General features: G+C 39.7%; 1 protein-coding gene and 1 long non-coding RNA gene across 5 annotated transcripts in view; one reads left to right on the top strand and one right to left on the bottom strand.

Annotated features, from left to right (window-relative positions):
• Positions 1 to 3,266: 3,266 nt before the first annotated feature.
• LOC139706721 (uncharacterized) lies at positions 3,267 to 6,465 on the bottom strand. The gene is made up of 3 exons (XR_011708353.1): positions 5,993 to 6,465; positions 3,791 to 3,919; positions 3,267 to 3,467 (listed from the first exon to the last, which is right to left on the bottom strand). It is a non-coding gene; the product is annotated as an uncharacterized lncRNA (long non-coding RNA).
• Positions 6,466 to 6,690: 225 nt separating this feature from the next.
• Cd47 (CD47 molecule) overlaps positions 6,691 to 27,132 on the top strand; it is a 45,220-nt gene continuing 24,778 nt past the window's right edge. The window contains exons 1-2 of one of the 4 annotated variants that reach the window (XM_027943226.2): positions 6,691 to 6,878; positions 17,905 to 18,252. In XM_027943226.2, coding sequence (XP_027799027.1) covers positions 6,833 to 6,878; positions 17,905 to 18,252 — 394 coding nt within the window. In that variant the 5' untranslated portion in view covers positions 6,691 to 6,832. The remainder of the gene's footprint in view (positions 6,879 to 17,904; positions 18,253 to 27,132) is intronic. The other 3 variants (XM_027943223.2, XM_027943224.2, XM_027943225.2) reach the window with 3 other exon arrangements.

A 27,132-nucleotide genomic window follows, 5' to 3' on the forward strand; every position in this document is an offset into this window, starting at 1 on the left:
CCTTGTTGGTTTCCCATGACCCCACCCACAACCCTGTCAGCAGTCCCTTTTTCAATCTCTCCTCAGTAACTTCACTGGAGCGTGCGATCTGATGTCTGCTGGACCCAGCCAACACACAAATCATGCACGTAGGAGAAGATCAGATCTGTGGGTGACAGTGGTGTCCTGTCTCAACTGAGAAGCAGCACTAGCACAACAGTGGGAATGCAGCCAGAGCAGCAGATCACAGGATTGCTTGCTTCCCCTCTTCCTTGTCTCTTGAAGAGGAGAAGCATGTGCTCTGGAGCAAAGTTCAAACCCCAGCTCCACCATTTTTTTTTTCTTGTGATATAAACCTCCCTGAATCTCAGTTTGTTCTCATATAATATGGATATAAAAGTGCTTTCCTCATCATGCTGTTGTGAGGATTACAGGGGATAAATATGAAAAGCAACTAACTGTGGTAGGCACAATAATGTCCCCCGAAGATTTCCAAGACCTAATCCCCAGGAACATGAGAGGATGTTTGTACATGGCAAAAGAGACTGTGTGTATGTAATTATGATCACAGACCTTACAAGAGGGAGATTATCCCGGATGACCAAGTGGGCCCCATCCAATCACTTGAGCACTTAAGAGGAGAAGAAGGCAGAGGAGTTGGTCCCAGAGGTTAGAGACATGACAGAAGAGGGGAGGCAGAGACGACCTGACATCCTCAGGATTTATTGTGCCACTGCAAGTTTGAGATGTTCTGAGACTACACACAATGACCAAAAGGCCTCTAGATGCTAAGGGAGAAACCTCCACCCCTACCCCAAGACAGTAGCCAGCAAGGAAAAGGAGATCTCAGCCCCCCAAACACTGAGTTCTGCCAACCACCTGGATGAACTGGAAGTGGAGTCTCCCTTGGGGTCTCTAGAAGGGAGAGAAGCCCAGCCAATACCTTGACTTCAGCCTCTGAGACAACAGAGAAACCAGTTGAGCCCACTGGATTCTGACCTATGGAACTGTGAGATAATAAGTGCATATTGTTTTAAGCCTCTGCATTTGTAGTAATATGTACAGCATCAATGGAAGATAAACCAAGATGCACAGTGAGGTTCTGGTGCACAGCATATACCCACCACATGTATGGTATACCCTTAAGGAGGAGAGTTACACAAGATACACAGGGGCCTTCCCAGGATCCCAAATATTACATGCTCTCAAAGAAATGTGCCCACTGTGATTTTACAACTAGATTCTAGGCTAGCTTTCTCCAGTGCTTTCAAGCTGCCCTGAATATGGGCTCCCTACATGAGCAGCCCCAGCAGTATCAGCAGGGGGGAGAGCAGGAAACACATTCATCTCCCAGGCCAAGGCAAAAGCATCCTGTTACTCATCAGACACGTGGAGAGAAATTCATGGCAGATCAGCTTGCCACCTTCATAGCAGGATCTCCCTTACCTAGGTCCTCAGTCCTATCACCCTCCATACCCAGAACCAGTTTCTGCTTCTAATATTTGCCCCTAATTGAAGCACAGGCTGGGAAGATCATTTCCCACAGCTGGGAGCCTCCCTTTCATTTCCCTAGGCCAAATCCAACTCTACAACCCCACTTCAGAATCTTCCTGATGCCTGACCATCCAAACCCAGTTCCTGCCCCAAGCACAGGCCCTCATTGCTCCACCACTTTATTTGGTGACTGGGGCTCCTATCCTTCTACAATTGGGTTAACATGAAATAACCCCAGAACACTGGGCTCTGAGCCAGATGTCACAGACGGGGTCCCTTAGTGTTCACTCATAAATACGCAGAAAAGCAATTGAGTAAAGGGCTCCCCGACTCCCAGGCACAGATATATGTGTGCCTACTTGAACCAGAATCATTCACACTTCCCAACTCGACATGCACCTTCAATGCTACTGACCAGCAACTGGGGATTCTTTTGGTCACAATTTTCACTGCCATTCAAAAAATACTCTTCTAAGATGATTATAATATTAAGGGCTAAGATTTATTGTGTGTTTACTGGATGTCAGGTACTGCTCTACCCTGTAAATGTGTGAACTCAAAGTTTTAAGGCAACGTAAAGGGTTAATTTCTACTATTGTTATCATTTCTGCTTTACAAAAGAGGAAATGAGAACTCAGAACATTCAACAACTTGTCCAAAATTAACAGGTAGTAAGTGACTTGAGCTGTAATTCAAACTGAGGCTGGAGTGACTCTGCACTACAACCCAGGCTGTGATTTCTCTTGATTGTTTAGACACTTAGTCCTACACCAGCACTGTGTTACCCCTTGGAGGTTCTGAAGGTTAATTTTAGCTGCTGATGTGATTGGATTAAAGGATGCCTAGAAAGCTGGTTCTTATTTCTGGGTGTCTCTGTGAAGATGTTTTCAGAGGAGTTTGACATGTGAGTCCGGGGACTAAATGGGCATCATCCTACCAACTGGGAGCCCAGGTACAGGAAAATGTAGAGGAAAGCTAAAATCAATCAATCTCTTTCCTCCTCCTCCCCTCTCTTGGGAGCTGGGACATACTTCTCCTGCATCTGAACTCCAGATTGTTTGGCCTTTGGCTCATGGGAACCCCTAGGTTCTCAGGTCTTTAGTCTCCAACTGGGAGTTGCATGACTGGCTTCTCAGACCTTCAGACAGCCATGCTAACAGCTTGCTGGTTCCTCCTGCTGGCATATGGCTTACAATGATATTTCTCAGCCTCCATGATCACTTGAATCAATTCCCCTAATAAATCCCATCTCATCTATCTATACCATTCTTTTTTCCCTATCTATCCATCTGTCTATCATTGGCCTTATATATCTAAGGGTTTCATATTCACAGATTCAACCAACCTTGGATGGAAAATATTCAGAAGAAATTGTGTCTATACTGAACATGTACAGACTTATTTCCTGTCACTAAACAAAAAAGTATAACAACTTTTTACCTTGCTACTTACATTGTATTAGGCATTATAATCAATCTAAAGATGATCTAAAGTACATATGAAGATGTATATAAGTTACAAGCAAACACTACACTATTTTGTATACGGAACTTGAGCATTCACAGATTTTGGTATCCACAGGAGTCCTGGAACCAACCTTGTACAAATATATCTACAGATATTTACCGATATCTATATAGATCTGTAGATATATTCTATCTGTTCCATCTCTGTAGAGTATTCTAACCAATACAGAAATACAAATACATCCAGGACAAATTTCATTTTTTCTTAGCTAATGTGATATAAGAGGCAGATATGTAGAAACAAATATCTATTGACACCTTTTATTAGCAGCCTGAACAAAGTGTCATGCACAGGTCATTAGACCCCCAAAGCAGGATTCAAAAAGGCTTTTAGGAGAAAGCGGTGTTTGAATTCTTTGGGTTGAGGAGAAAAGAACATTTGAAATCAAGGGAACAGCATGATTGCAGCTCAAGGCCGGAAAGTGGAGTAGACCAGGTGCAGAATAATCCACTTTGCTAGTGCAGCACCTGACCACAGAAAGAAGTCAGCTTGAATCACAATGGTCAGAAGGGTACTTTGCCAAAAACTTATGGGAAATACTGTGCCTAGCTTTGAGAGGTTTATTTACTCACTCGTTCATCATTTTAATGACTGTTGTTTTTTGTTTGTTTGTTTTGTTTGGAGCACCTATATGCCTGATAATAGGGCCAGCAGTGAAAAAGACTCATGGGCTCTCCTTTCATTCAGGAAGGATTAAAAAGGGAAACAGCTGCATAAACCAATCACTTTAACATGGTAACTGATATGGGCCAAACAAGACTAAAACACAGAGAAGGGGCACCTAACTTACACTGGCATTATCTTGAGCTTTGGTCTACTGCACGATCTTTTGATGCAGGTCCACTTTCGCAGAAAGATTCATCAGGCCCCGCACAAAGCACAAGCCACTGGACAGCTCTCCAACATGGGGTGAGAAGTACTGTTGAATGAAAATGCACAAAAAGGATACAATCATGTCCATAATTTTTTAGACAATATCATACCAATACCTACGGTGTTGCAGGAAGTATATGTAGTTTTAGAGGGTAAATAAAGGTAGTTATATGATTGAGACAGAATGTGGGGGGAGGAGAATTGGTCATAAACTTACAAAGGAGATTGTGGTTGTTTCAGTAACCCTGGAGTCAGGTAGATTCAATACAACTATAGCCCCCTCCCTTAGCTTGTGACCAAGCCTCACTTTTGACATCTATAAGTTGTTAATAGTGATTGTGTAGGAGCTATAAATCTTTTCAACCTTAAAGGGAAAGCTATAACAACTTTGATGGCAGCAAGAAAGAGAGTGCACGTGTGCAAGAGCAGTATCACATATAACCCTGGGCAAAGAGCACATGATGGTTCTCTCCCTTTGTTTATTCATCTCTAACTTGGTGATCATAATACTATTCTAGTTCATAATAAGAATATTATGGAGATTGATTTAGGTAATCCAATTAATGTGTACTACCTATGTTCAAAATGTCCTAATATGCATTATCCCCTCTCCTTCTACCCAATAAACCCCTTACATTATGTAAGTTAAGCTCAAAGTTCAAATACAAATGCCTGGAAAAATTAAAAGGGAAACTTCAAAAGAGGTTAGGTACTGAAGAAATGAGCTCAACGTTATCTCAGAGAAAAAAATCAAACCTAGGCAGGTTTCTGTTAAATGTCACTCCTGGAATAGGCCACCTTTGTCCCCCCACCACCAATATGTCCCAAGAGCAGAGGCAATCACCCAGATGACCTCTCATTCACCTGATTTAAAACTATTCCATTTTCTGCACAAAAAGACTTTAGGCACATTGCCTTAATAGCTTCCAGTATAAAACAGAGCATCACTGAATCGCTACCTCTGAAGGTTGGGGACAGTCTTTTCCAGTCATTCTTCAGCTTTAGGGGGGTTGTTCAGTTCCAGGGACAGCTGACAGCCTTATTTAGCCAACCAGCTGCTCTGTGATACACAATGTCCCTAATACTCAAAGTCTGGTGGTTGATTCTTTTGTATCCATATAAGCAGCAGTTGGAGGAGAATCGATCAGTTCCTTTGATAGCCTCAGGGTGTCAACGCTGCCATTCAAATCATTACCAACATAATTATTAACCATTGTTTTAGTGAGATGTCTGTGAGACAATTGTTTTTCTTTCTTTTTCAATCATTAAAAAAACAATCAAATTTCACTAGAGAAATGTTTGCCTCGAGTCACATAGCACATTTATTAACACCCTTCTGTTTGCCCAGTTCATTGTAAAGCCTTGGAAGAGGGAATTCTTAAAGTGCTGTCTCTGGTGTTAAAGAATTAGTAGTGCTATGGGGAAGAGGTACACACACACACACACACACACACACAGGAAAAAAGTTATATAGTATACTACACATTGCTATAGAGACAGGGACAGTGGCAATTTTGTTTCCTGAATTTTATTACAGTGACAATGGGGTGTTTGGGAGGATACACCCAGAGTAGAGTTGGAGAAACGGGATGTTGTGGTGGAAAATTGCTTTCTTTTCCAGCAGGTAAGAGAAAAACAACCCAGGGAGTGGACAGGATATGCACCCATTAGAGCAGCCACCAGTGCCTGACTCTTTGACAAGAGAGTTCATCATTCAGGATAAATGTTAGAGGTAGCTTTAAAAGGGCTTTTGCTTCAGGAAGAATGATGTGGCCTGGATGAGTCAGCGACACTTTCTAAGGCCTTGTCCATACTGTGGCTTGGAGCCACATTTGAACCCATTTTTCAAGCATGTTAAACTCAAACACAGCTCAGAGTACTACACGTGGAGAGGTCACAAATCAGTCTCCATAATACCTCTGGTAGGACTGTCTACTATCTGTCTACTCACTATTGAAGCTTGTTTCGGACTATGCCCTGATGGTCCCTGTGGTCTCCGTGTTCACATTTTAAAATGTTCACTATCATAAATGGAACTTGTTCGACTAACCCTGTCCAGAGGATGAAAACACTAAACACAAAGTCAGAAAGAGGGATGAGAACCGCATCTGAAACCAACCTGGCCAGGGAAGGGAGCAGGGCCCAAGAGGACCCTGTGAGTTGAAGCTCCCATCCTGCGCGGATCGGGCCACCGCCCTGGCCTCGGCGTGGCGCCCTCGGGCTCAGAAACCGCGCGGAAATGTGGAGACCCCCTAGGCTAGGTGAGCCCTGGGTCGCGGCGGTGGCGTTGAGTGGCAAAGAAAGGGGCGCAGGTGAGAGACCCGAAACGTCCAGGTCCAGAGCCCGGGAGGAAAGAGCCAGGGGCCGGTGCAGGGATGGGCTCCAGGTCAGGATGAGCTCCAGGTCAGGATGAGCAGTGCCTGACGAGGCCCCTGAAGCGCGCGGGTTGGAGTGAAAGCCAGGCAAGGAAACGCGGAGCAAAAACTGTGGGGCCCTGGACTGTGCTAGAGGCGGGAAGAGAGCAGCGGAGACGGAAGGTACTGTGAAGTCCCCGGTGAGCCTAGAAACAAACGCACAACCTTCTGTGGCGGACCAGGACACTGACCCGGGAAAGAACGGGGGCGGCGGAACGTGACCGGGAAGCTAGGCGCGCGCCACCACACAGGAACGAGCGCGGGCCCTCAGCAGAGCGCGCTGGAACCCGACAGGAGCCAGAGAGTAGGGAGGGCGCCGCGTCTACAGCCGCGGTGGCGGGGTGGGGTCGAGTGCGCGTGCGCGGCTCGTGCGGGCGGGGAGCGGGCGTAGGGCGGCGGGAGCGAGCGTGCGCGCGGCCAGGAAGCTTGGGCGGCGGGTCCTGCCTGTGACTGCTGTGGAGGCTGCTGGTCCTGCCTGAAACGGCCGCGGAGGCGGCGGCTGTTCCAGACACCTGCGGCGGCGGCGACCCCCCGGCGGCGCGGAGATGTGGCCCTTGGTGGCAGCGCTGTTGCTGGGTTCGTTTTGCAGCGGTAAGTGGTTCCTGGCTCTCAGCCCTGAGCTTGTCTCTGCGCCCCTACGGCGTCCCCCGCAGGCGTGTGGGCTGCGCCCCCGCAGCGCAGGAGGCTCCGGGGAGAGGGTGGCCTGGGCGCGGGATGCTCGGGCCCTGTGCGCCCTGAGTGCGGACGTGGGAGGGCCCTGCGGGTAATCGGGCGCCCCCTTCCTTTCCTCCTTTCTTTCTCTTCCTCCGGGTGACAGCGGGCTCATCTCCTTCACCCCGTTTGCACCTCCAAATGCACATACCGAGGAATACTGGAAAACGCACAACTCGTGCAATCGCGAACTATAAAGAAAGGGCGCGACCAGAGGCGAGGGGTGGCAGCTGCCAAGGACCCTCTTCTTTCGCACCCTCTCCCTTCCTACTTGCGTTTGGGGTTTAAGGAGGGAGAGTGGGAGGGCCCAGGCCTCTTGTGATGGAAGTGCGCATTTTGGTGAAGTCGACCAGAAGGGGTTTTGCCCTACTGCATGAGCATCGGAGCGAATGGAGATGAAAAGGACGCAGTTAAGTTTCATTTCCGACCCAGCATTTATCAGAAGAATCTTGTGACCGCTTTTTTGTTGTTGTTTTTAATCCAAAAATAAGCTTCCTTGAAACTCTTTTCTCGTAGCCCCCACACTTTAATACATTCCGAATTGTGGGTTGAAGTTTTCCCACTTTACTGGGGGAACCGTTTAAAAAGTTAACCAGATTTCGTCTGAAATATGAATACAGTAACCTCGAGTCAAAACACATGTGCAGCAGAGTGGGATTTGGTGTCTTTTGACGTCAAAGGAGTGCTCCCCCCCCCCCCGCGCGCGCGCGCGCACACACACACACACACACACACACACGGTTTTTGCACTTAATTCTCTTTTTAGAAATATGTGCTTCCTCTGTGAAAACCGAGGAAGGAATAGGAATTTCGATGATCTACAATGCCTGTCATACTTCATATTTGTACCCTTTATTAACTTTCGTAAGATTCAGAATTGAGTGAGTAGGACTAACAGCAATTGTTACCTTTATCCTAAAATGTTAAATTAGTTCGATTTAAAACTGTTTATTAGTCTCAGTGTGTCATTCAAAAAAGCTTGTGTCTTGTAGTTATTTGAAAGATGCCCTTAATTCCCTCCCAAGCATCCTGGATGTTGCAGCTATTAATAATCAAGATCTCTATTATCTAAACGGTTGGTGTTAGGTGTTTTCTGTCATCATCTTTAGTATGCTTGTTGTCATTACTATCATTAGAGCTAAAATGATGCTGCTTTCAAATACCTGTTGTGTAATCAGAGAGCCTTCATATTGAACCAGATATAAATTCATAATAAAATATCACCAATTCATACCATTGTTATCAAAGCTTATTTGAGAGTAAAAAGTGTAAACCATGTATTATTTTTAAAGCAGGGGTCCTATTTTCATGTAAATGAAAAAGGACTGTTGCAAATGTACTTTGGGGAATAGGCCTTCCTTAGTTATAGTTAAGATCCCATTTAATTAACATTCGTTTTCATACAATTTTAATGCAATTAAATCCCTGAAGAATTCAGAATTTGTAGTATTTTATTGTACTTGTTAATATTAACCTGGAAAAGAAAAACAAGTACAGGCATTATGCATTTGAATTTAAGTGCTGGATATAAAACAGGAAGTGATAGTGTTTGTTATAAGATAGAATGGATTTTTGTGTGTTTCTTAAGTAGCTTCAAGAGAATGTGTACTGTGTTAACACTCTCAAAACACAAATAGTTATAATTCAAGGGATTTGGAAGACTGAATTTAGAATCTAGAGTAAAGAAGAAACATAGCTTTATACATTCATTTGTACTGAAGCTTGATTTTTGCTTTCAGTTTCATTTATAAAGCACTTGTAATCAGAGGCTACTTCTTGGTAACCTCTACCATTTCAGTGACCTTTGTGGTAAAGGAAGTTTTCTCAGATACCTATTTCAGCCAATTAAAGGCAGAATGAAACTCACTGTAATGGTTTACAAGATAGAGAATGAATTAGTATGTTTTCCCCGTATATCCAATTATACTTTGTTTAAAAGTGCATCAACAGCTTCAGTGATATTCACTAACTAGTGAATACAACCTTAACTAAATAATGGCAGTGATGTATATGAACTGTCTTTTTAGTGGCTGAATGATTTTTCTTTGTTCAAAACATATATATATATATATATATATATATATAATATATAATACATAAAGGGTACACATGATTACATTTTTTTAAATCCATTTTTTTTTTTTTTGTCCAAGTCTAGTAGTCATTTGGCTTGTTTAAGTTAAAATACTTTCTTTTTTTCCTGATGAACATATCATTTTTAAACATGGTTGCTGTTTTAAGGAAGCAAACATCCTTATTTATGGGGCCATCCCAGCAGTCTAGAGGCTGTGTGTTAAAGCATTTCACTAGATGCCTAGCGTTAGAACACTTGTTCATGCTGTCACATGTGTTTTAGCAGATGTGTCGTCCTTGCCACTGAGGTGTTAATGGAGATTTGAAAGGCCAGGTTTGAAAGATGAAAAGTAGGTATCCTACCTGCTCCCCCATTGATAACTATTCTAAATCCAAAATAATGCCTTATTTTATCAAAACTAAGTTTGGATACCTTAATGTGCATTCAGCTATAGCTAGTACAGATATTGTTTTTAATATAGTAATATTCTTTTTGTGACATAATTTTCAGGCAACCATTTTATCTGTCTTTTTCTCTTAGATTTTGGCTGTCATAGCTTTTTATATGTGATAAAAATTTCTATATATTTTATGTTTTAGCCTAATATAATGCACAGTTGGGTTATCATAAAATTACTTTCGCTTTATATACTAGCATAGATGTTTATTCTATGGTAAAAGAAAAAGAATAGCATAGGTTCAGTTTTGCTTAACTCATGGTAGTATGAGAGGAAAAAATACAGAGCACCCAGGAAATCTGATTCTAATATGCCTAGACTAAGACTACAGAACCTGGATTTTCCTTCTTTGTGATTATGTGGAGTCCAAGGAATTAGAAGCTTCTCCCTCCTCTGAATAGTTTACTCCTAATCCATGGAACTGTTGCATAAGATTCGGAATCTGGTCAACCCAAGGTTTCAGATGTAGAACAGGATAATTAATATGCATTTTAAAATACATGTCACACAGGTTAAAAGGCAAAGCAAGGGGTTTGGCAAGTGCATGGTCTGGCAAAAGTGCTTCATTTTAAGCAAGTATAAACACACATTATACTCTAAGCACTTTGCAAAGCCCTCTTGGGCATATGCATGAATTTCAGACTGTACTCTTCTTAATAACTTACAATGTAATTTATAGAGAGCATATATATATATTTTTTAATCCCTCTTTGGTAACTTAATGTACTTGAAGTTCTTCATAAGGACATAATTCTGGATGCTACTGACTATAAATTGCTCTGGTTCCTGTAATTCTGGGTTGACCACTCTACTCTTTAAAGGGCACTTTTAAATTCAGTGTGGGGGAGGGGGATTGCTTTGAGTCAGAACTAAAAAACTGTGGACACCTCACTATACCCCAGACTTATTTTAAATTTTCACTGAGGAGAGATCTGACTAGATCTCTCCTGTACTTATCCTGATTCAGTCTGAGATTCCAGTTCTTCATGCCAGGGGCGAGTTCTGAGGGCAAAATTTATAGGATTCATTTATGGCAGATATCTTTACTCAAGGGCTTTGCTTCATTTAACTTAGCAGCAGCTGGGACTTCTCACCCATTCCTGAACATTCATTCCCAGCAGATAATTAACTTCCTACTCAACTGCAGAAAATAGTGGTGAGTGGTTCGGACTCCCGCATCTACCCACCCACCATTTACTAAACTGATCCATAATATCTTAGACAACCTTCATCTCATTCTCCTCCTTTACCTAGTTTCAGAAGAATACCTATTCACCTTTCTAAGAGAAGGACAGCCTGTCTACCACTCTTTGATTTCCACCATGTTGGAAACCTGCTCAATGAGCTTAATTCTTCTGTCTCGTATCCCAGATCTTGTCCTCTCCAGTGACAGCTTACCCTTAGCTTGCAACCATGATCAAGTTTTATCCCATATTTAAAAAAGAAAACAGAAAATCCAAGAAGACACAAAAAAATTCTTGCCCTCTTTCCACACTGTCAATTGTTGCCTTATTCTCTGTGCCTTATCATTGTACCAAATTATTGAAAGAGAATCACTGTCGCTTTTTCTGCTCACATTCTCTTCCCAAATCAATCTGCATCTGAATCCACCAGTCCATTGACATTGCTGTCAGTCAAGGAGCTAATAGAGACCCTTCTTTGGTATTTGCAAAGGCATTCTTTTTACTTCTATTTTCTCTCATTTTTCTCACTTCCTTGTTTTGTTTCCCTTTCACAATTTGCTACATAAATATTGGTGTGGCCCAAGATTTTATTCTCTGTCACCTTCTCTTTTGCATCAGAAGGACTCTCTGGTCAGTCTTCTTTATGCTCATGACTTCGATTACCAGCTATGTCCTTGGTTATTCCCAAGTCTTTATGGCTCTGACCTTTCTTCTTAAATTCAAATTCATATGCCTAGGGACATACCAGGCATCTCTACTTCATTCTACCACAGGCATTTTAATGCCCAGACTTTCAAATATTGAAAGAATATTCTCCCGATCTTCAAACTTTTTTTCTCTATAGCTAATCCATAAGCGAATAGTAGTTTCACATACTGTTTTAGTTAACCATTTTTAATTTTTCCCTTTTCATCTTCTTTACCTCCCACAGCTGACTTCTGTTTGCTTTTTGATTTTTCTTGTCATTTTAAGCCTTCTCTCCAGTTTCACTTACCTGGACTGTTGCAGAAGGCTCCTAATGGATCTTCCTCTTTCCTCTCCTTTCCTGCCCTTACACATCTTTCATACTGCTGGCTGCACTGTTGTTGTTGTTGTTTTAATGAAAATAAATCTGTGTGGTTCCCTATTGCTAATATTATTAAGTCCAAACTTCTCAGCATGACATTCAAGGATGCCTTTACAAATTTAGTTGACTAACTTTCCAAGATCTCACTTGAATGGTGAGATCTTCATTCCTCTGAGTACATGTAATTTCTGCTCCCAAGAAAGTCCTTTCTTTCCCACGTTCCTACTCATCCTTCAAGACGCAATTTTAACATCACCCTCTAAGATCCTTCTTAGGCACATTCTTGTAATTTTTCTTTAGGAACTTTTATATCTAAGCCTGCAACTGACTTGAGATTTCTTCCTTAAAATATATATCTTCACGATTCAATAGGAGTGAGTAGCATGGGGGTTTCTCTTGAAATGTGGATGAGTAAACCCTTTCCCAGAAGACTTTTGTATCTCTTTTCTTGAAATTTATACTTCATACTTTGTGCATTCATAAAGAATGCACTGAATCCTACTGTCTGTATCCTGAGTAAGATTCTTAGGATGCCACATGAAGACATTGTCCTACCTTCTGAGACTAGTGAAGAAATTAGTTAAATAGCACAGCAGTAATATTTGATGGTAAGTACAGTGAAGCACTTGAACAGGGACAGTGGGAGCAGTCAGAAGGGGACAAAAACAGTTGAGTAGTGGTAGGGAAAGGGGACAGGAGTGAACATCTCAATGGTGCTTTGGCAGGAAGGACAAAAGCAAACTACAGCTGCCACTCTCGAGCATTTGCTGTGTATGTGAAAGGCACTATAGTGAGAACTTCATGTTCATTGTCTCATTAAATCTGAAAAATCTCTCTGATTTAAGTAGATGGCATCACTATTTGCATTTTACAGATGAGGACACAGAGGTACACAGGTTAAGAAATTTGCTTAAGATTCTACAGTCATAAAATACTTGAGCTGCATCTTGAACCAGGCTCCCGCTCCCAAGTATGTGGTCTCTACTACATACTCTGCACCTAGGGGAGGACATGCACCTCTGTAGTCTGGAAAGCAGCTCATACTCAGGCCTAGAGATGAGAGTGCATCTGCATATTCATGGGTTTGCAAGAATATCCTGACAATAGAGCATAGTTGGGAATTGAGGGAATACAGGTTAGGCTGGAAAGGATCTTGAAGGACCTTGTCTGTATTCCATGATAATGCAGTTAGGACTTATCCTGAGAGGGGGGAGGGTGTTATTAATGTATATTAAGCAAAAGAGTGTGCATTTGCCTTTAGAAGAGTTATTTGGGGAGCTGTGGGAAACACATTGGGACTCGGATAGAGAAATGTTTGAAGATGGAGTTAGGAAATAGTTAGGAGGTTATGGCATCATTTCAAGGAAGAAGAGACAAGTGTCTAATTCATTCATTCAACAGACATTGCATTTAGGAACTATTAAATAGGTTGGACCTATCTAGAATTCTCTATGACTAAGGAAAGGGAAGAATCTAGCATGAGTCCTAAGTCCAAGTCTGGTTGACTGGAAGAAAATACTTTAGAGAGGTGAGGATTTGAGAGGAGAGGAAAGAGGAGCTCAGTAGGTTAGTGGACATGTTGACTTTGAAGTTACTGTAGTATATCCAAGTGGAAATGCACAACAGACAGTTGATTGTCCAAGGTCTGCAGTTTAGATGAAAGACGGGACTTTACTCAGAAGTAAAAGTGTTCAGGTAGATAATGCCTGAAAGTGAGGGATAATACTTGGTGAGGGGGCACTGTCCCTTAGGAACACTGACATTTGTGGGAGCCAAGGAATATATTTCTAGAGAGAAAGGTAGGATGGGGTGGACAAGCAGGAGGAAAAGGCCCAATGAAGAGATACCATAGAGGACAAGACAAGGAGCTGCCCACTGGCTCAAGAACCATGAAGTCAAGACAGAAAGGGAACTGTGCACATTTGACTTTTCACCTGGGATCCTTGGTGATGTTGGCAAGAGCTTGAGTAGTGAAGCAGTAGGGTGCAGTAGGTGTGGAGGCAGGCGACAGACTTAAGGAGTTGCTGGAAGTGAAGAGATGTGCACGGATTATAATTTTAGGATACTAGGAAAGACAAGCATGTGGGATTTTTAAAAATTGGTGGTTATTCAAGCATTTTTTAAAACATGTACATCTTGTAAATGGAGGAGGGGGATAGGGAGGCTGATAATTACTTTGTGAAAGTCCTTGAGATAGATGGGTTGGAGGTAGAAGTGGAAGCCAGCTCTCACATGAAATTAATTCATATTGTCTGAAAAGTAGGAAGTTGGAGAAGAGGTATGGATAGTTGGGATTGCAGGTAAGTTTATAGAGGGGTACTGGTGGTAGATTCTGGCTTCTCTAAAGGATTTAATTTGAATTAAGCAGGGAAAGAGGGTTCCTTTAGAGTGTGTGGGATGAGAGAGAAAAGGAGAAGGGTTTAAAAGTTGTTAAGAAGGAGAAAAAATGTACATGGAACACAAGAATAGGTAAAAGATTAAGGGCCTAGACAGGTGGGGTCTAAGATAATCTTTTGCTATTCCCTAAAGGCAACACTAATTTCCTTTCCCTTTTCTTCCCTCCCTCCCTTTCTTCCTTTTCTTTTTAAAAATATTTTTGCAACACAATTCTGAAAAGTCTGTGATACAGAGTCCCCTCTGTCCATCCACAGCACTCTATCCATGCAGAAAGGACAGCAGTATGACCTTTCATGGTAAGAAGTACTTACCATGCCCCATATGAGAACTGTAAGCTCCTAACTGATATAATTCCTATATTATTGTCATCACTGTATCATCCCCTCTCCTGTCACAGTGATCATATCAGGTAATTCTCAATAGAAGCTTCTTGCATTTTAAAAATTTTTGAGCTGAACTCTGCTCTGACTACCATAGATTAGAGCTTCACTGCAGCTTTTAACCTGCTTTCAGGACTGTGATCTGAGATGGTTTGTGTTGGTGGAGTGTGTTGGTGAAAGTTGTAAGGTCCAGTGCTTTTGGCATTTGATATAAAGCAATTTTTCCTCTTGATTTGCTAATTTTCTTGTACTCTGCATCACTTTTGGTGCAATTTGTCTGCTTTCAGATTTCTGTAAGCACATCTTGTTTATTCAGAATTTCCTTACTCATGATAATTATTTTCCTTTATTTGCCCCCTGTATTTTCTATCTTTTCTTCACTTTGCTGTCTCATCAGAAGGCAACAAGCAAAGGAGAAAAACCCCAGATTAGATCATTTTTCCTACTTAGTAGTTCTTGATATGTGTTTCTAAAGGATGAAGTTATAATTAAGGTCTGGAGTGACATTTTTACACTACTCTCATTTATTACTTATTAATGTAAAAGGTTACTCAAAACATGGTTTGGTTTATTCTGGTCAATTTTATTTTAAATATTACTGACAGCATTTTTTCTACTTAAGTTACTTTAGCTGTGAAAGAAGTAATGCAGTGAAATCAGTGTTTTCTGTGTTCTTTACCAAAGTTATTTTCTAAACATAGTTGTACAATTATGTTGTGTTTAACAACCACTTCTCACCTAGAGTTTTCTCAAGAAGTTTGATAGGATAACAGAACTCTTCACTTTCATTTCTTCTACTAAAGAATAATTTTTAAAATTATTAAATTTTAATATTTTAAAATTATTTAAAATATCATTTTTAAATCTTTTAAGTGATTCAAAAGTGTACAGTGGACATGTCAAATTTTTTTTATTTCACTCATTAATTAAAAAGCAAACTAGCAAGGATGCAAAACACATTTGAAAGAGAGTTGGGAGAGTGAAAAGATTTATAAGCAGGAAGGAATGCTGAAATAAAGTTGCTAATAGATGCAAACTTCGTCAGTATCCTTATCAGTAAAACATAATTTTTGGAATGTTCTTTTCCACCAGGTGGAAATCAGTTGCAAAACAAAATTTATTTGTATCTCTTAGGACACCAGTAATGTGCATTACAATCCATTTTCAACAACTTCTGGAATTGTAAAAGAGCCCAAAGTCAGTGAAAGACACTGGTCCTTATAGAGTCAGATAATTCCAAAGGGTCTGATAGACAGTGCTCAGCACTCCACTGAAAGGACACCCAGTAATCTTTCTGTCCATTTCAGATTCTTTCACATATTTTTTGACACTTGCCATCTTTTGTAATTCCAACATCATCGCCCCTTTATACACTGTGGATTCTTCCCCTCCTTTCTTCTCTCTCATGGGAAATAATTCACAACTCTGAGGTTTTTGAAGAATGCAATTTGAAGTCCAGATTTTGCCTGGAGCTTCCTAATATCTGGGTGGCTAGAAACAGAACTAGAAAGAAGTGAGCTGTGGACACCCACAGGGCTCCTTCAGAGGGCAAGTTCCCCAAAGTACAACAGTTTGGACCAGTAAGAGAGAGTCAAGATCATTACATTAAAATGCCACACTGTCTAGTTTTTATAGTGTTGCCCTTTATTTTTACAGCACAGTATTGTTTAGAGAGCATTAGCCTATATATTTTTTCCTTTGATGTTCACCATAGTTTTATGAAGTTGCTGTGAAGTTTTTGTTTTGTTTTGTTTTGTTTTACAGTGCTAGAGATTGAACCCAGGGCCTGTAGCATGTTTCACAAGTGCTCTGTCACTGAGTTACATCCTCTATATCCCCAGTCCCCAATGTTCTTTTTTTTTTTTTAATCTTTTTTTTTATGTGATTAGGATTGAACCTAGGGGTACTTTAACACTGAACTACATCCCCAGCCCTTTTTAGAGACAGGGTCTTGCTAAGTTGCTTAGGGATTCACTAAGTTGCTGAGGTTGACCTCCACCTTGCAGTCCTTCTGCCTCAGCCTTCCTAGTCTCTGGGATTATAGGCATCTACCACCATGCCAGATCTTTTTATCCTCTTACTTATAGAGTGAACCAAGGCATAGAAAAATGAGTTACTTAAGATTACATACCAAAGAAAAAAAAATGACAGACATAGGGTTTGTGCTCAGTTTATGAACACCATCCAGGTCATATTCAATTCTGCATCCTTACGTTCAATTTTTTCATTGGATAATAAGTATGTTCTTAGAATAATAACAACCTAAGCCCATGAATTTTGATTCTAGTTTATAGAGATGAAAGACATCTTAAGGACAAACTATTTACACTTCATTTGTATTCATTAGTGTTTTGCTGAGGAAAAAAAAAATTACCACTTAGATAAAAGAGTTGATAAGAGGCTGAAGAACATGGAAGATAACTAGTTTCTCCACATTGTTATACATTTTAGTTGTATACTGCAGCTACTGGCAATTTGTGCCATTAGGAAGAGTTGATGGAATACACCCTGATCATTAACAATATTCGCTCTTGGTTTCAACTTGTTTCTTGGCTTTTAGAGTGGTTTATGGTTTCTAAAAGGAAGAAATACCTATAATATACATTTGGAAATTGTTGTTCTGTAGGTTCAGTGAAATATAGAAGTGGGAAAATGCCATTCAATTGTATCTAATCCTTTGTAAGGCTTGCATACAAAATGTCTATTGCTGTCTAGATTTGCAATGGGAAAATTGCCACAGAGAATTTTTTTCTCGTTAGTATTCTAAGACTTTCCATCTTTGTGGAAAGATGTGATTTGATGTATCCAATTTACTTTGTATATTAAAGTACAGTAGAACTGCCCCTCTCCTTTTTCTTTTAGGAATGTAGCATAAAGGTAGAGATAAATTTTATATCAGTTTAGCAAGTTATATGCAGAAGAAGTGTATAGCAGTTGAGAGTGAATATAGTATTTGGGTTGATTTTTCTCTTCAAAATTTTCCCATGGTAAGGACAATACTTTTCTACATATATCAATAGGCAGAAATGATTACTTCAAAGCTTTAAAAGCCAGATGACTATACTTGCATGTTCCAACACAGTTGCTGAATTTATTCCCAAGATGCATCGTAATGTATACTTTGCATTATTGAGTCTGGATAAAGAAAAGTTACAGTGTCATCTATCAGCTGTGCAAGTTAATATCGAAATAATCTGTTTTTCACTTTACTGTTCTTCCCTATTGCTGCACTACTTGCTTAAATGAACCCTGGAAGCTTTGCAGTTTATTTTAAGGATTTGTAACATACCTAAGATTTATAGTATAGAATTGTATAATTAATGAAATCTTTTTCTTTTTCTTTTCCAGGTTCAGCCCAGCTACTATTTAATAAAACCAAATCAGTAGAATTCACCTTTTGCAATGAAACTGTTGTCATCCCATGTTTTGTTATTAATGTGGGGGCACAAAACACTAACGAAATGTATGTGAAGTGGAAATTTAAAGGAAAATACATTTTCATCTATGATGGAGGCCAAGACAACGCTACTATGGACAGTAACTTTTCAAGTGCAAAAATCGCAGTCTCCGAATTACTTAAAGGAGATGCTTCTTTGAAGATGGATAAGCGTGATGCGAAAGTAGGAAACTACACATGTGAAGTAACAGAATTAACCAGAGAAGGTGAAACCGTTATAGAACTCAAATATCGTGTTGGTAAGTAATATAGTTTGAATATGGTTTTTCCCCTTTGAAACTCATGTCAAAACTGGATTGCTGTTGTGACTGTTGGGGTGGTAGGGCCTCTAAGACGTGATTGATTAGGTCATTGAGAGGGATTAAGGCCTTTCTTGAGAAAATGAGATATGACAAAAGAAGTCCCTCCCTTGTTCTTTTGCTCTCTAATACACATTCCACCCTTCCACCATGTCATAGTGCAATACCAAAAGCAGAGTAGATGCCTATACCATGCTCTTGGACTTCTCAGTCTCAGAAGTATGAACCAAAATAAAGCTCTGTTCCTTATAAATCACCCAGTCTCAGGCACTCTCTTACAGCAACTGTAAACAGACTAAGACAGTAAGACCTCTATAATAGCTTCCTCTTTGTCCTGCTACAACTGTGATCCTATTAGAAATGGAGCACCCTGGGACTAGGAACTCCTTTGAACCAGAAAGCAAGCCATTAATAATGAATGTTAGTATAATGTTTACCAGCTTAAGACCATAGTTTCTATCTTATTTGCTCTGCTTTAAAATTTTCCGAAGTTTTAAAACTCATCAACTGATCATTCATTTATTTGTTGTGTGGCTCTCAAACTTTTGGTCTGAGGACTGTTGTTCTATTTGGTTAATCAGTCCTGAGACATCTACTCTGCATTTCTGTTTACTGCCATCAGAAGTACTTTGTTTCATTTGATTAGTTTTTTAGTCTCTTTACAATTATTAGTTTCAGTTATTAATTTTGTTTTGTAACTTTTCACTTTGACCAGAGGTTGACAAAAACAACACAGGAAGCTGTGCTTCCTCTACAGAGGATGAGAATCTAGATATTAAAGGTGAGGTTATCATGGGTGATTCCTTTCCTTAAGGTTCTCAGTGCTGAGCCTTACTTAGAATAATATTTGGCCAAGATGTGGGGGAACAGGGATCTAACTTAATTGAATTTGTGTTTTGTTTATAGCACAATTCTGCCCTCTTCGCCAAACTGGGTTGTGTGAGGCCATGAAGTTAGCTGGAGTATACAGTCTTTTTGCTATTACTTGCTATGCTAGCTTATTTCTTCATCCACAAGAGAGGGGGATTTTTTTTTGGCTTTACATTTTTAAAGCTTTATTTTGCATCACCCAACATATTGCTGATCTTGGGGTTGACCATACTTTGAGATGGGATCAGAACAGTTCATTGGATCAACTAGGTTCTTTCTATTCTTCTAGCCTTTACTGTTATGTCTCTTTACCCCACTGGGAATGGAGTGTTTAGCTTCATGAAGTATTTGACATCGCTCAGGATTGGGAATCAGCATCTTACTATTTACTATATGATCCTGAGAAGTTGCTTCATTGAGTCCAAGTTGCTTCATCTCTAAAATGGGAATGAAAATAGGTAGAGACTTACTTTTATGTGTTCTCCAGGATCTAATGAAGCCTATGTGTTAGAAGTTCTCTGAAAACTAATGTGTATTACAAGTGTTACTTGTTTTCCTGGGATGTTCATATTATAAAGGTATCAGGTTGCTGAAGCCAGCACGGAATATTGTGAGAGGGATTTTGCGCAGGAGAAACAGGCAGGGAATGGCTTAGAGCAGACGAGATTTTGGAAGGTTTCCTGCTCAGAAATCTTGCCTACCTTGTAATTTTTACTACTGATATTAATATGGGCAAAGGAGATTTTTTTTTTAAATGTACGCATTTCAGAAGGGAGCTAGTCAGTCAGTCACATACATTGTGAGTGCCTGGAGGGAGATGATCTAATACCTGATTGAAATTTGTCTGGAGTAATTAAGAGTTTCATGGGAGTGAAAGAACAAATTCTGAGGGACAGTAACTTCGGAGGCAAGGTAGTTCACTGAGAGGAAAACTGAAAACTGGTAAGAACCAAGACCTAAAAGGTCAGAAGATAGAATGAAAATGAATGGTAAGGGAATACCAGTATCTGAGATGAAGACAAGGTTACATTTTGCATGTCATTGTTTTATTTTTCTTTGTTTTTAAAATACCATGTAAAAAACTTATTTATATTTAGATGAGAAAGTATTATTTTATTATAGAGAATATAGAACAATTTACCAAAGGACTGAAACATTTGACACCCATTTTTATTTTTTAAAATAATTATTGATTCACAGAAAGAGTCAAGAGAAAGGTGCTGTGTCCCCCTCTTCCAGTCTTCCCTAATGGTTACATCTTGTGTAACTATGGCATAATATCAAAAGCAGGAAATTCAGTGTGTTTGAGTGTTTCTCTGTCATTTCTACACATTGTTCTTGTGTAACTATCACAGTCGTTGGAATGGAGAGAGCTATTTCATTAACAGACATCTCTCTCATCAAATCTTTTATGGTCACACCCCTACTTCCATTACCCCTAATCTGACAAGCACTAATTGGTCAGTGTTATATAAATGCAATCATTTGATAGATGACTTTCCAATATTTTGGCTTTATCACGGAGCACAGTGCCCTTGAAATCCATCCACGTTGCTACATGCATCATTGCTTAGGTTCCTTTGTTGCTTTGTTGTATTTTTTGTTTGCTCCCCACCCCCTGCCTTTTTTTTTTTTTAACTGAGCAGTATTCATTGGTATGGATTTATCAGAGCTTGTCTAGCCATTCACCTATTTCAGGACATTTGGTTATTTCTAGGTATGAGTTATTACAAATGAAGCTGCTGTGAACAATTGTGTACAGGTGCTTGTTTAGATATACATTTGGTTTTGCTGATCCATTCATAGAAGTATGATTACTGGGTCATATGGTAAGTGTATGCATAGTTTCCAAGAATGGCTGTTCCATTTTACATTCATTTTACATTATCAGCAACGTGAGTGACCTAGTTTCTCCACATCTTAGCCATGATTTGGTGCCACTATTTTGCAACAGTTTTTCTTTGGAAAAGTAAAATATTACTCTGTACCAAAAGGATAAGTAGGGCAGTACTCTTAATTGGGAATGTACATTTGTTGTAATAATGATACCCATCATGTAGACTTCAGGAACTTAGGCATTAGACACTATTTTTACTATAATGTGCTTTTGTATGTGCAAAAAAATAGGTATAAATGAGGAATAGAAATCACTCAATGAGAATTGAATCCCACTTAATAGAATGCAGGTAATGGAGACTGTTCAGTGTTCCCTTTTCTGGATCATGAGAATAGAATATGTGCAATCATGGTCTATAAGACATGGTTTTGTAGACCTCCGGTGCCAGTGGACAGTACAACACTATGGAAGGAGCACAGTTCTTGAATTTAGAAAGCTCTTTTCTATAGTTCATTTTTCTAGCTTACAGAACTCAAGAGAAGTTCAACCTATCTGTCCCTCAGTTTTCTATTAGTTCAGTGAGGATACTATCTCAATTACAGGAATGTCTATAAAAAATAAGATAATATCTCTCTTGCTTAATAAAGACTTGAGTGCCTACTATGTTACAGGCACTGTGCTAGACGCTGTTGATTTAGTGATGACTAACATGTTACCACTAAGATCATGGAAAAAGCGCAAAATGACCTGACATTTATTTACTTATTTGGGCACATCCTAGATACTTTATGTATGTCATGTTTTTTGAGTTTCTCAAGAACTCTAGGACATGGATGCAGGTCTCACCATTTAATGCATCAGGGGTAAAAGAGACTCAAGATACTTATTCAAGGCCAGAGTCACTGCCAGAATTGTAGCCTGGATCTCTTTGACTTCTAAATCACCATATTGTGTGTTTCCTGTGTGAAAATACCTTGTAAATAACCAAATACTAACTGTAAATATTAGTACTTATATGATTAATTATTAATAATAAGCCAGGCAGAGTGAAACTATGCCTGTAATCTTAACAGCTGGGGAGGCTGAGGCAGGAGGATCGCAAGTTCAAAGCCAGCCTCAGCAACTTAGCAAGGCCGTAAGCAACTGAAAGACCCTGTCTCTAAATAAAATACAAAAAAGGGTTGGGGATGTGGCTCAGTAGTTGAGTGTCCCAGAGTTCCATCCCAGAACCGCCCCCACCCCAAAAAAATAATTGCTAATAATATTTCTATTTCGATTAATAAGACAAAAAACATTGAGAGCTTAAATTTTATTTTACTCTATGTAAGCTATTAAGGTCATTCAAGTTCAGCAGAATTTCCAGTTCCATCATTGTGAATATGATATACACTTTATTCATAATGATGAAGACACTCTAAGGTCCTCATATTAGTTTTCTAGTGCTGTGCAATAAATAACCGCAGAATAGCAGTTTAAAACAATATACATTTATTCATTCAATTTTTTAACTCACAGCTCTATTCATGGTGTGACTGGGTCATCTGCTCAAAGTCCTATAAAGCTAAAATTCAGATGTTGGCCAAGTTAATATTCTTTTTTTTCCCACGTTTTTTTATTAGTGCACATTTTTTATAGTTGTACACCTTGATGGGATTTGTTGCCTATTCGTATATGAGCACAATTTAACAATATAATTTGGCCAACGTCACTCCCCAGCACTTCCCGCTTCCCTCCCTGCCTCTCAACCTCTGGTCCCCTTCCTCTACTGATCTCCCTTTGATTTTCATGAGAATCACCCCCACTTTTCTCTTCCTTTTCCCTCTCTATCTTCTCCATATGAGAGAAAACATATTATCTTTGACTTTCTGAGTTTGACCTGTTTTGCTTAATATGGTCTCTAATTCCATTCGTTTTCCTGCAAATGACATAATTTCATTTTATTTATGGTTGAATAAAATTCCATTGTGTAAATATACTATGTTTTCTTTATCCGTTCATCTGTTGATGAACACCTAGTTTGACTATTGTGAACGGTGCTGCTATAAACATGGGTATGCATGTAACACTGTACTAAGATAACTTTAATTCTTCAGGATAAATACTGAAGAATGGTACAGTTGGGTCATATGATAGTTCCATGCCTAGTATTTTGAGGAACCTCCATACTGATTTCCATAGTGGTGTACTAATTTACAGTCCCACCAACAGTGTAAAAGAGTCCTTTTCTCCACATCCTATACAGCATTTATTGTATGTATTCTTGATGACTGCCATTCTGACTGGGATGAGATGAAATCTCAGTGTAGTTTTGATTTGCATTTCCCTAATTGCTAATGATGTTGAACATTTTTCAGGTATTTGTTGGCCATTGGTATTTCTTCTTTTGAGAAGTGTCTGTTTTGCCCATTTATTAATTGAGTTATTTGATTTTTTTGGTGTGAGGTTTTTTTGAGCTCTTTAGATATTCAAGATATGAATCCCATGTCAGAAGAGTAGCTAGCAAAGATTTTCCTCCATTCAGCAGGTTCTTTTCATATTCCTTATTGTTTCCTTTGTTGTGCAGAAGCTTTTTAATTTGATACTATCTCATTTATTAATCCTTGGCATTATTTCCTGAACTTTAGGAATGCTATTGAGAAAGTCATTGCCTGTGCCTAGAAGCTGGAATACTAACCCTACATTTTCTTGCAGGAGGTGCATGGTTTCTGGTCTAATTCCTAGGTCTTTGATCCATTTTGAGTTGATTCTTATGCAGGGTGAAGGATTAGGGTCTAGTTTCATCCTTTTACATATGGATAACCGGTTTTCCCAACACAATTTGTTTAAAAAGCAATCTTTCTCCAATATGTGTTTTTGGCACCGTTGTCAAGGGTCAGATGACTATGTCTGTGTGAGCTTGTCTTTGTGTCTTCTATTCTCTGCCATTGGTCTGTCTGTTTTTATGCAAGTACCATGCAGTTTTTGTTACCATAGCTCTGTAGTGTAATTAGAAAGCACATGTTCTAGTGCATTCAATATTCTTCCTTTGGTTTAAAATTACTTTGGCTATTCTGGGTCTTTTATTCTTCCAAATGAATTTTAGACAGTTGTTTTTTTTATATAGTTCTGTGAACAATGTCTTTGATTCAAGTTGTATTTTTATCTGGAGTTTGAGGCCTGTTCCAAACTCACATAACTGGCAGAATTCAGTTTCTCATCATTGCAGGGCTGAGGTCCCTGCTTCTTTGCTGGATATCCACCAGGGACTTCTCCCAGCTCCTGGAGGTTGGTCCCATTGTCTGCCACATGTGTTCTTGCATAGTTAAAGTCAGGGAAAGAGACTCTTCCTCTTGTCAAATTCCTCTCAGATGTGAATTATTGTTCCAAGAAAAGCTGAGAATCTTTGAGGAATCACGTGATTAAGCCATTCTTTAGTTCCTCAATGATAATCTCCCTTTTTTAATGTCAACTGATTAGAGACCTTAATTACATCAGCAAAATCCCTCTTCCAGGTGACACAACATACTCATGGAAATGAACATATTTACAGTCTTATGCACAAGAGGAAGGAAGTAAACAGGTGTGGGTGTTAGGGGCAGAGATTTGGGAGGCCACCTTAGAATTCTGGGTTGGATCAAATAACTGAGAACTATAGCTCAGCCAAGTTGACACACCAAAAAAAGCGATATAGTTCTGAAATATCAAGTAAAAATTTGGTTTGAATTTTGTATTGTAAATTTTATTATGATCTTCTTTTGTAGAACTGGTGTTCTCTGTTTGTGGAGGTTTGCATGTCTGTATTTGAAGGAGACACACACTTAGTTGATCAGAGTGTGATCCCTTTATCTTTTCAAGTTATCCCACTTTTGTACATAAAGATAAGAAAAGTGAGGCCCTGAGTTTTAATAACACTAGGCAGAGAAGCAAAAGTTAAATGCTCATCCCAGACCACACCCTCTTAATATCATTTCTTTGCCTTTCCACTGGTAGAAAGTTCTTTTTCCTGAGAGCCACTTTTCCTGAGCAGGAATGGGAGCTTGGGGGAGGGTAATGGACAGAGATGTCAGCCAGAGTTTGGGCAGAATAACAGTACGAATGCCCTTGGAGTATCTTTTGTAATCACGAGATGGAAAGATATCTGATACTGTTCTTAGTTCATTTTATGCTTAATTTATTTTCTTAGTGCCATAGAAATTCAGAGCTGTAAGGGATCTTAGAGAAGTATCTTGTCTCATTCTCCCTTTGGGGAAAAAGATCATCTGACAGTAGTACCATAACAAATCAATAACTTAATGGACATATAAATGGTTTTATAGAAAACATTGTTGTTGTTTTTTTCCCACCAGTTTCTTAATTGCTTCTTAAACATCCAATTCAGTGATTCTCAATTTTTTCCCCGCCATAACGAATTAGAGAGAAAGGTAGCACATTTATGTCGGTGACTGAAGCTAAACTCCAGCAGAAATCTGCAGAAGTGACTTTAAGCTGAGAATCATGAGCATCCCCCAGACCTCTCATAGTTACTATCAGGGAACATTGAAAATCTTGGGGTAGCGGTGAGAGGGGAGAGTATATGAGGCTGGAGTAACCTCCTAGGTGATTCTGAAGAGCTCCAGTTGAGTCACTTAGATAGTAGTAGCTTTTGTTTTATTATCTCTATCATTGAAATGTCCTTTTATTTTTCTTATTATTTCTGCATACAATCTTGGTGTCATCAAAGAATCATCTAGTCTATCTCAGCATCTAATTCGTAAGTTACTTCTGTTCCATGCAGGCAGTTGGCCATTCTGACTTGTTACCTAGAGCTGTGGCATGACGAGGCACTGTTGTTTTCCAGAGATCTTGGGCTATTATCAGGCAGTTCCTGATTTTCCTTGACTCAGGCAAGAACTTGGTCCCTTGTAAGTTGTCACTGACTGGGAAGGCTGTGGCATTTCTCCTAATTTTATTCTTGCCTGGAATTAAGATCCCTGATTCTTTTAGGCTAATATTACTGAAGGTTTCAGGATCTCCATTCTAGTCACCTTCCTTTGGAGCAGTTCTGTTACATCTTTAATGTGATGAGTAAAACTGAACTCAGGAAAGGGTTTGTTGGTCATAGCTCTTATCTCCTAAGAATGACTGCTACTATAGCTTTCAGACAGGTCCAGCTTCTCTGGGATACATTCTGCACATGACTGACAAAGGAGATTTTAAATAAGATCCTTTTTCTTCTGTAGTTGTACCTTCCAGCCACTTGTCTTTGCTCTCAGAATAGCATACAACCTCCTTTAACAAGCCGATAAGACCCAGCATGATCTTGCCCCACAAACCCTTTGAATCTGATCTTCTATCACTAAATTCCATATTTGGCTCCTTGAACTTGCAGTTCCTTTGACATCTCCTCTTCCCTGTCTTCACATGGCAGGCTTCTGCCCATCCAAGGCTCACTTCCAGTTCTTCACCAAAGAGACCTTTTCTTACTGCCCCCAAGAGTCTGTCTTCCACTGGTCCTCCTCCTCAAGCTCAGAACCTTTGTACCTTTTACCGTTGGACCTTCAAGAGCCTAGAGGAAGGAGTGCTATGATGGGCTTCCAATAAATGCTGCTGTGGAATAAGTGAATAGTTAGTAGTTGAGCAGGGCTGGATGCACCTCTTATTTTTAGTAATAGATATCTGTTAATATATCTTAAGATTGTGGGTGGGGGCAGGGGACACCAGGAAAATGAGCATTTCATTATCAACACATCCTACAGAGATACTGACTATTTGAAGGTAGAGCCAGCAGGATTTGCTGCCCAACTAGATGTGGGTATGTGAGAAACCAAGGAGTCAGGTAGAACTCCAAGATTTTTCACCCTGTGGATCTGAATAAATGGAGTCATCACTATTGAAATGAGGAAAACTGAGAGGGGAGTTTGGGTATGCAAGGGGCCCATCAGAAGTGAAGTTGAAACATGGAAAGGTAAAAATGCTTATAATCCTTAATTTTGCTCTGTGTTAGTCTCCTCAGGTTTAAGTGAGAGTTAATAATTTCTCATGATAGTTGTGAGTTTTTAAATAGTTAATGTACATAACTCAAGGGAAAATAATAGAGAAAGTGCGTTAAGAAAAGTAAATTGTTTAAGCATAGTTATTAGGTCATAGAGCTTTTA

The sequence above is a fragment of the Marmota flaviventris genome, chromosome 8 (genome assembly GCF_047511675.1).
Source record: "Marmota flaviventris isolate mMarFla1 chromosome 8, mMarFla1.hap1, whole genome shotgun sequence".
In the NCBI taxonomy this organism is placed as follows: domain Eukaryota; kingdom Metazoa; phylum Chordata; class Mammalia; order Rodentia; family Sciuridae; genus Marmota; species Marmota flaviventris.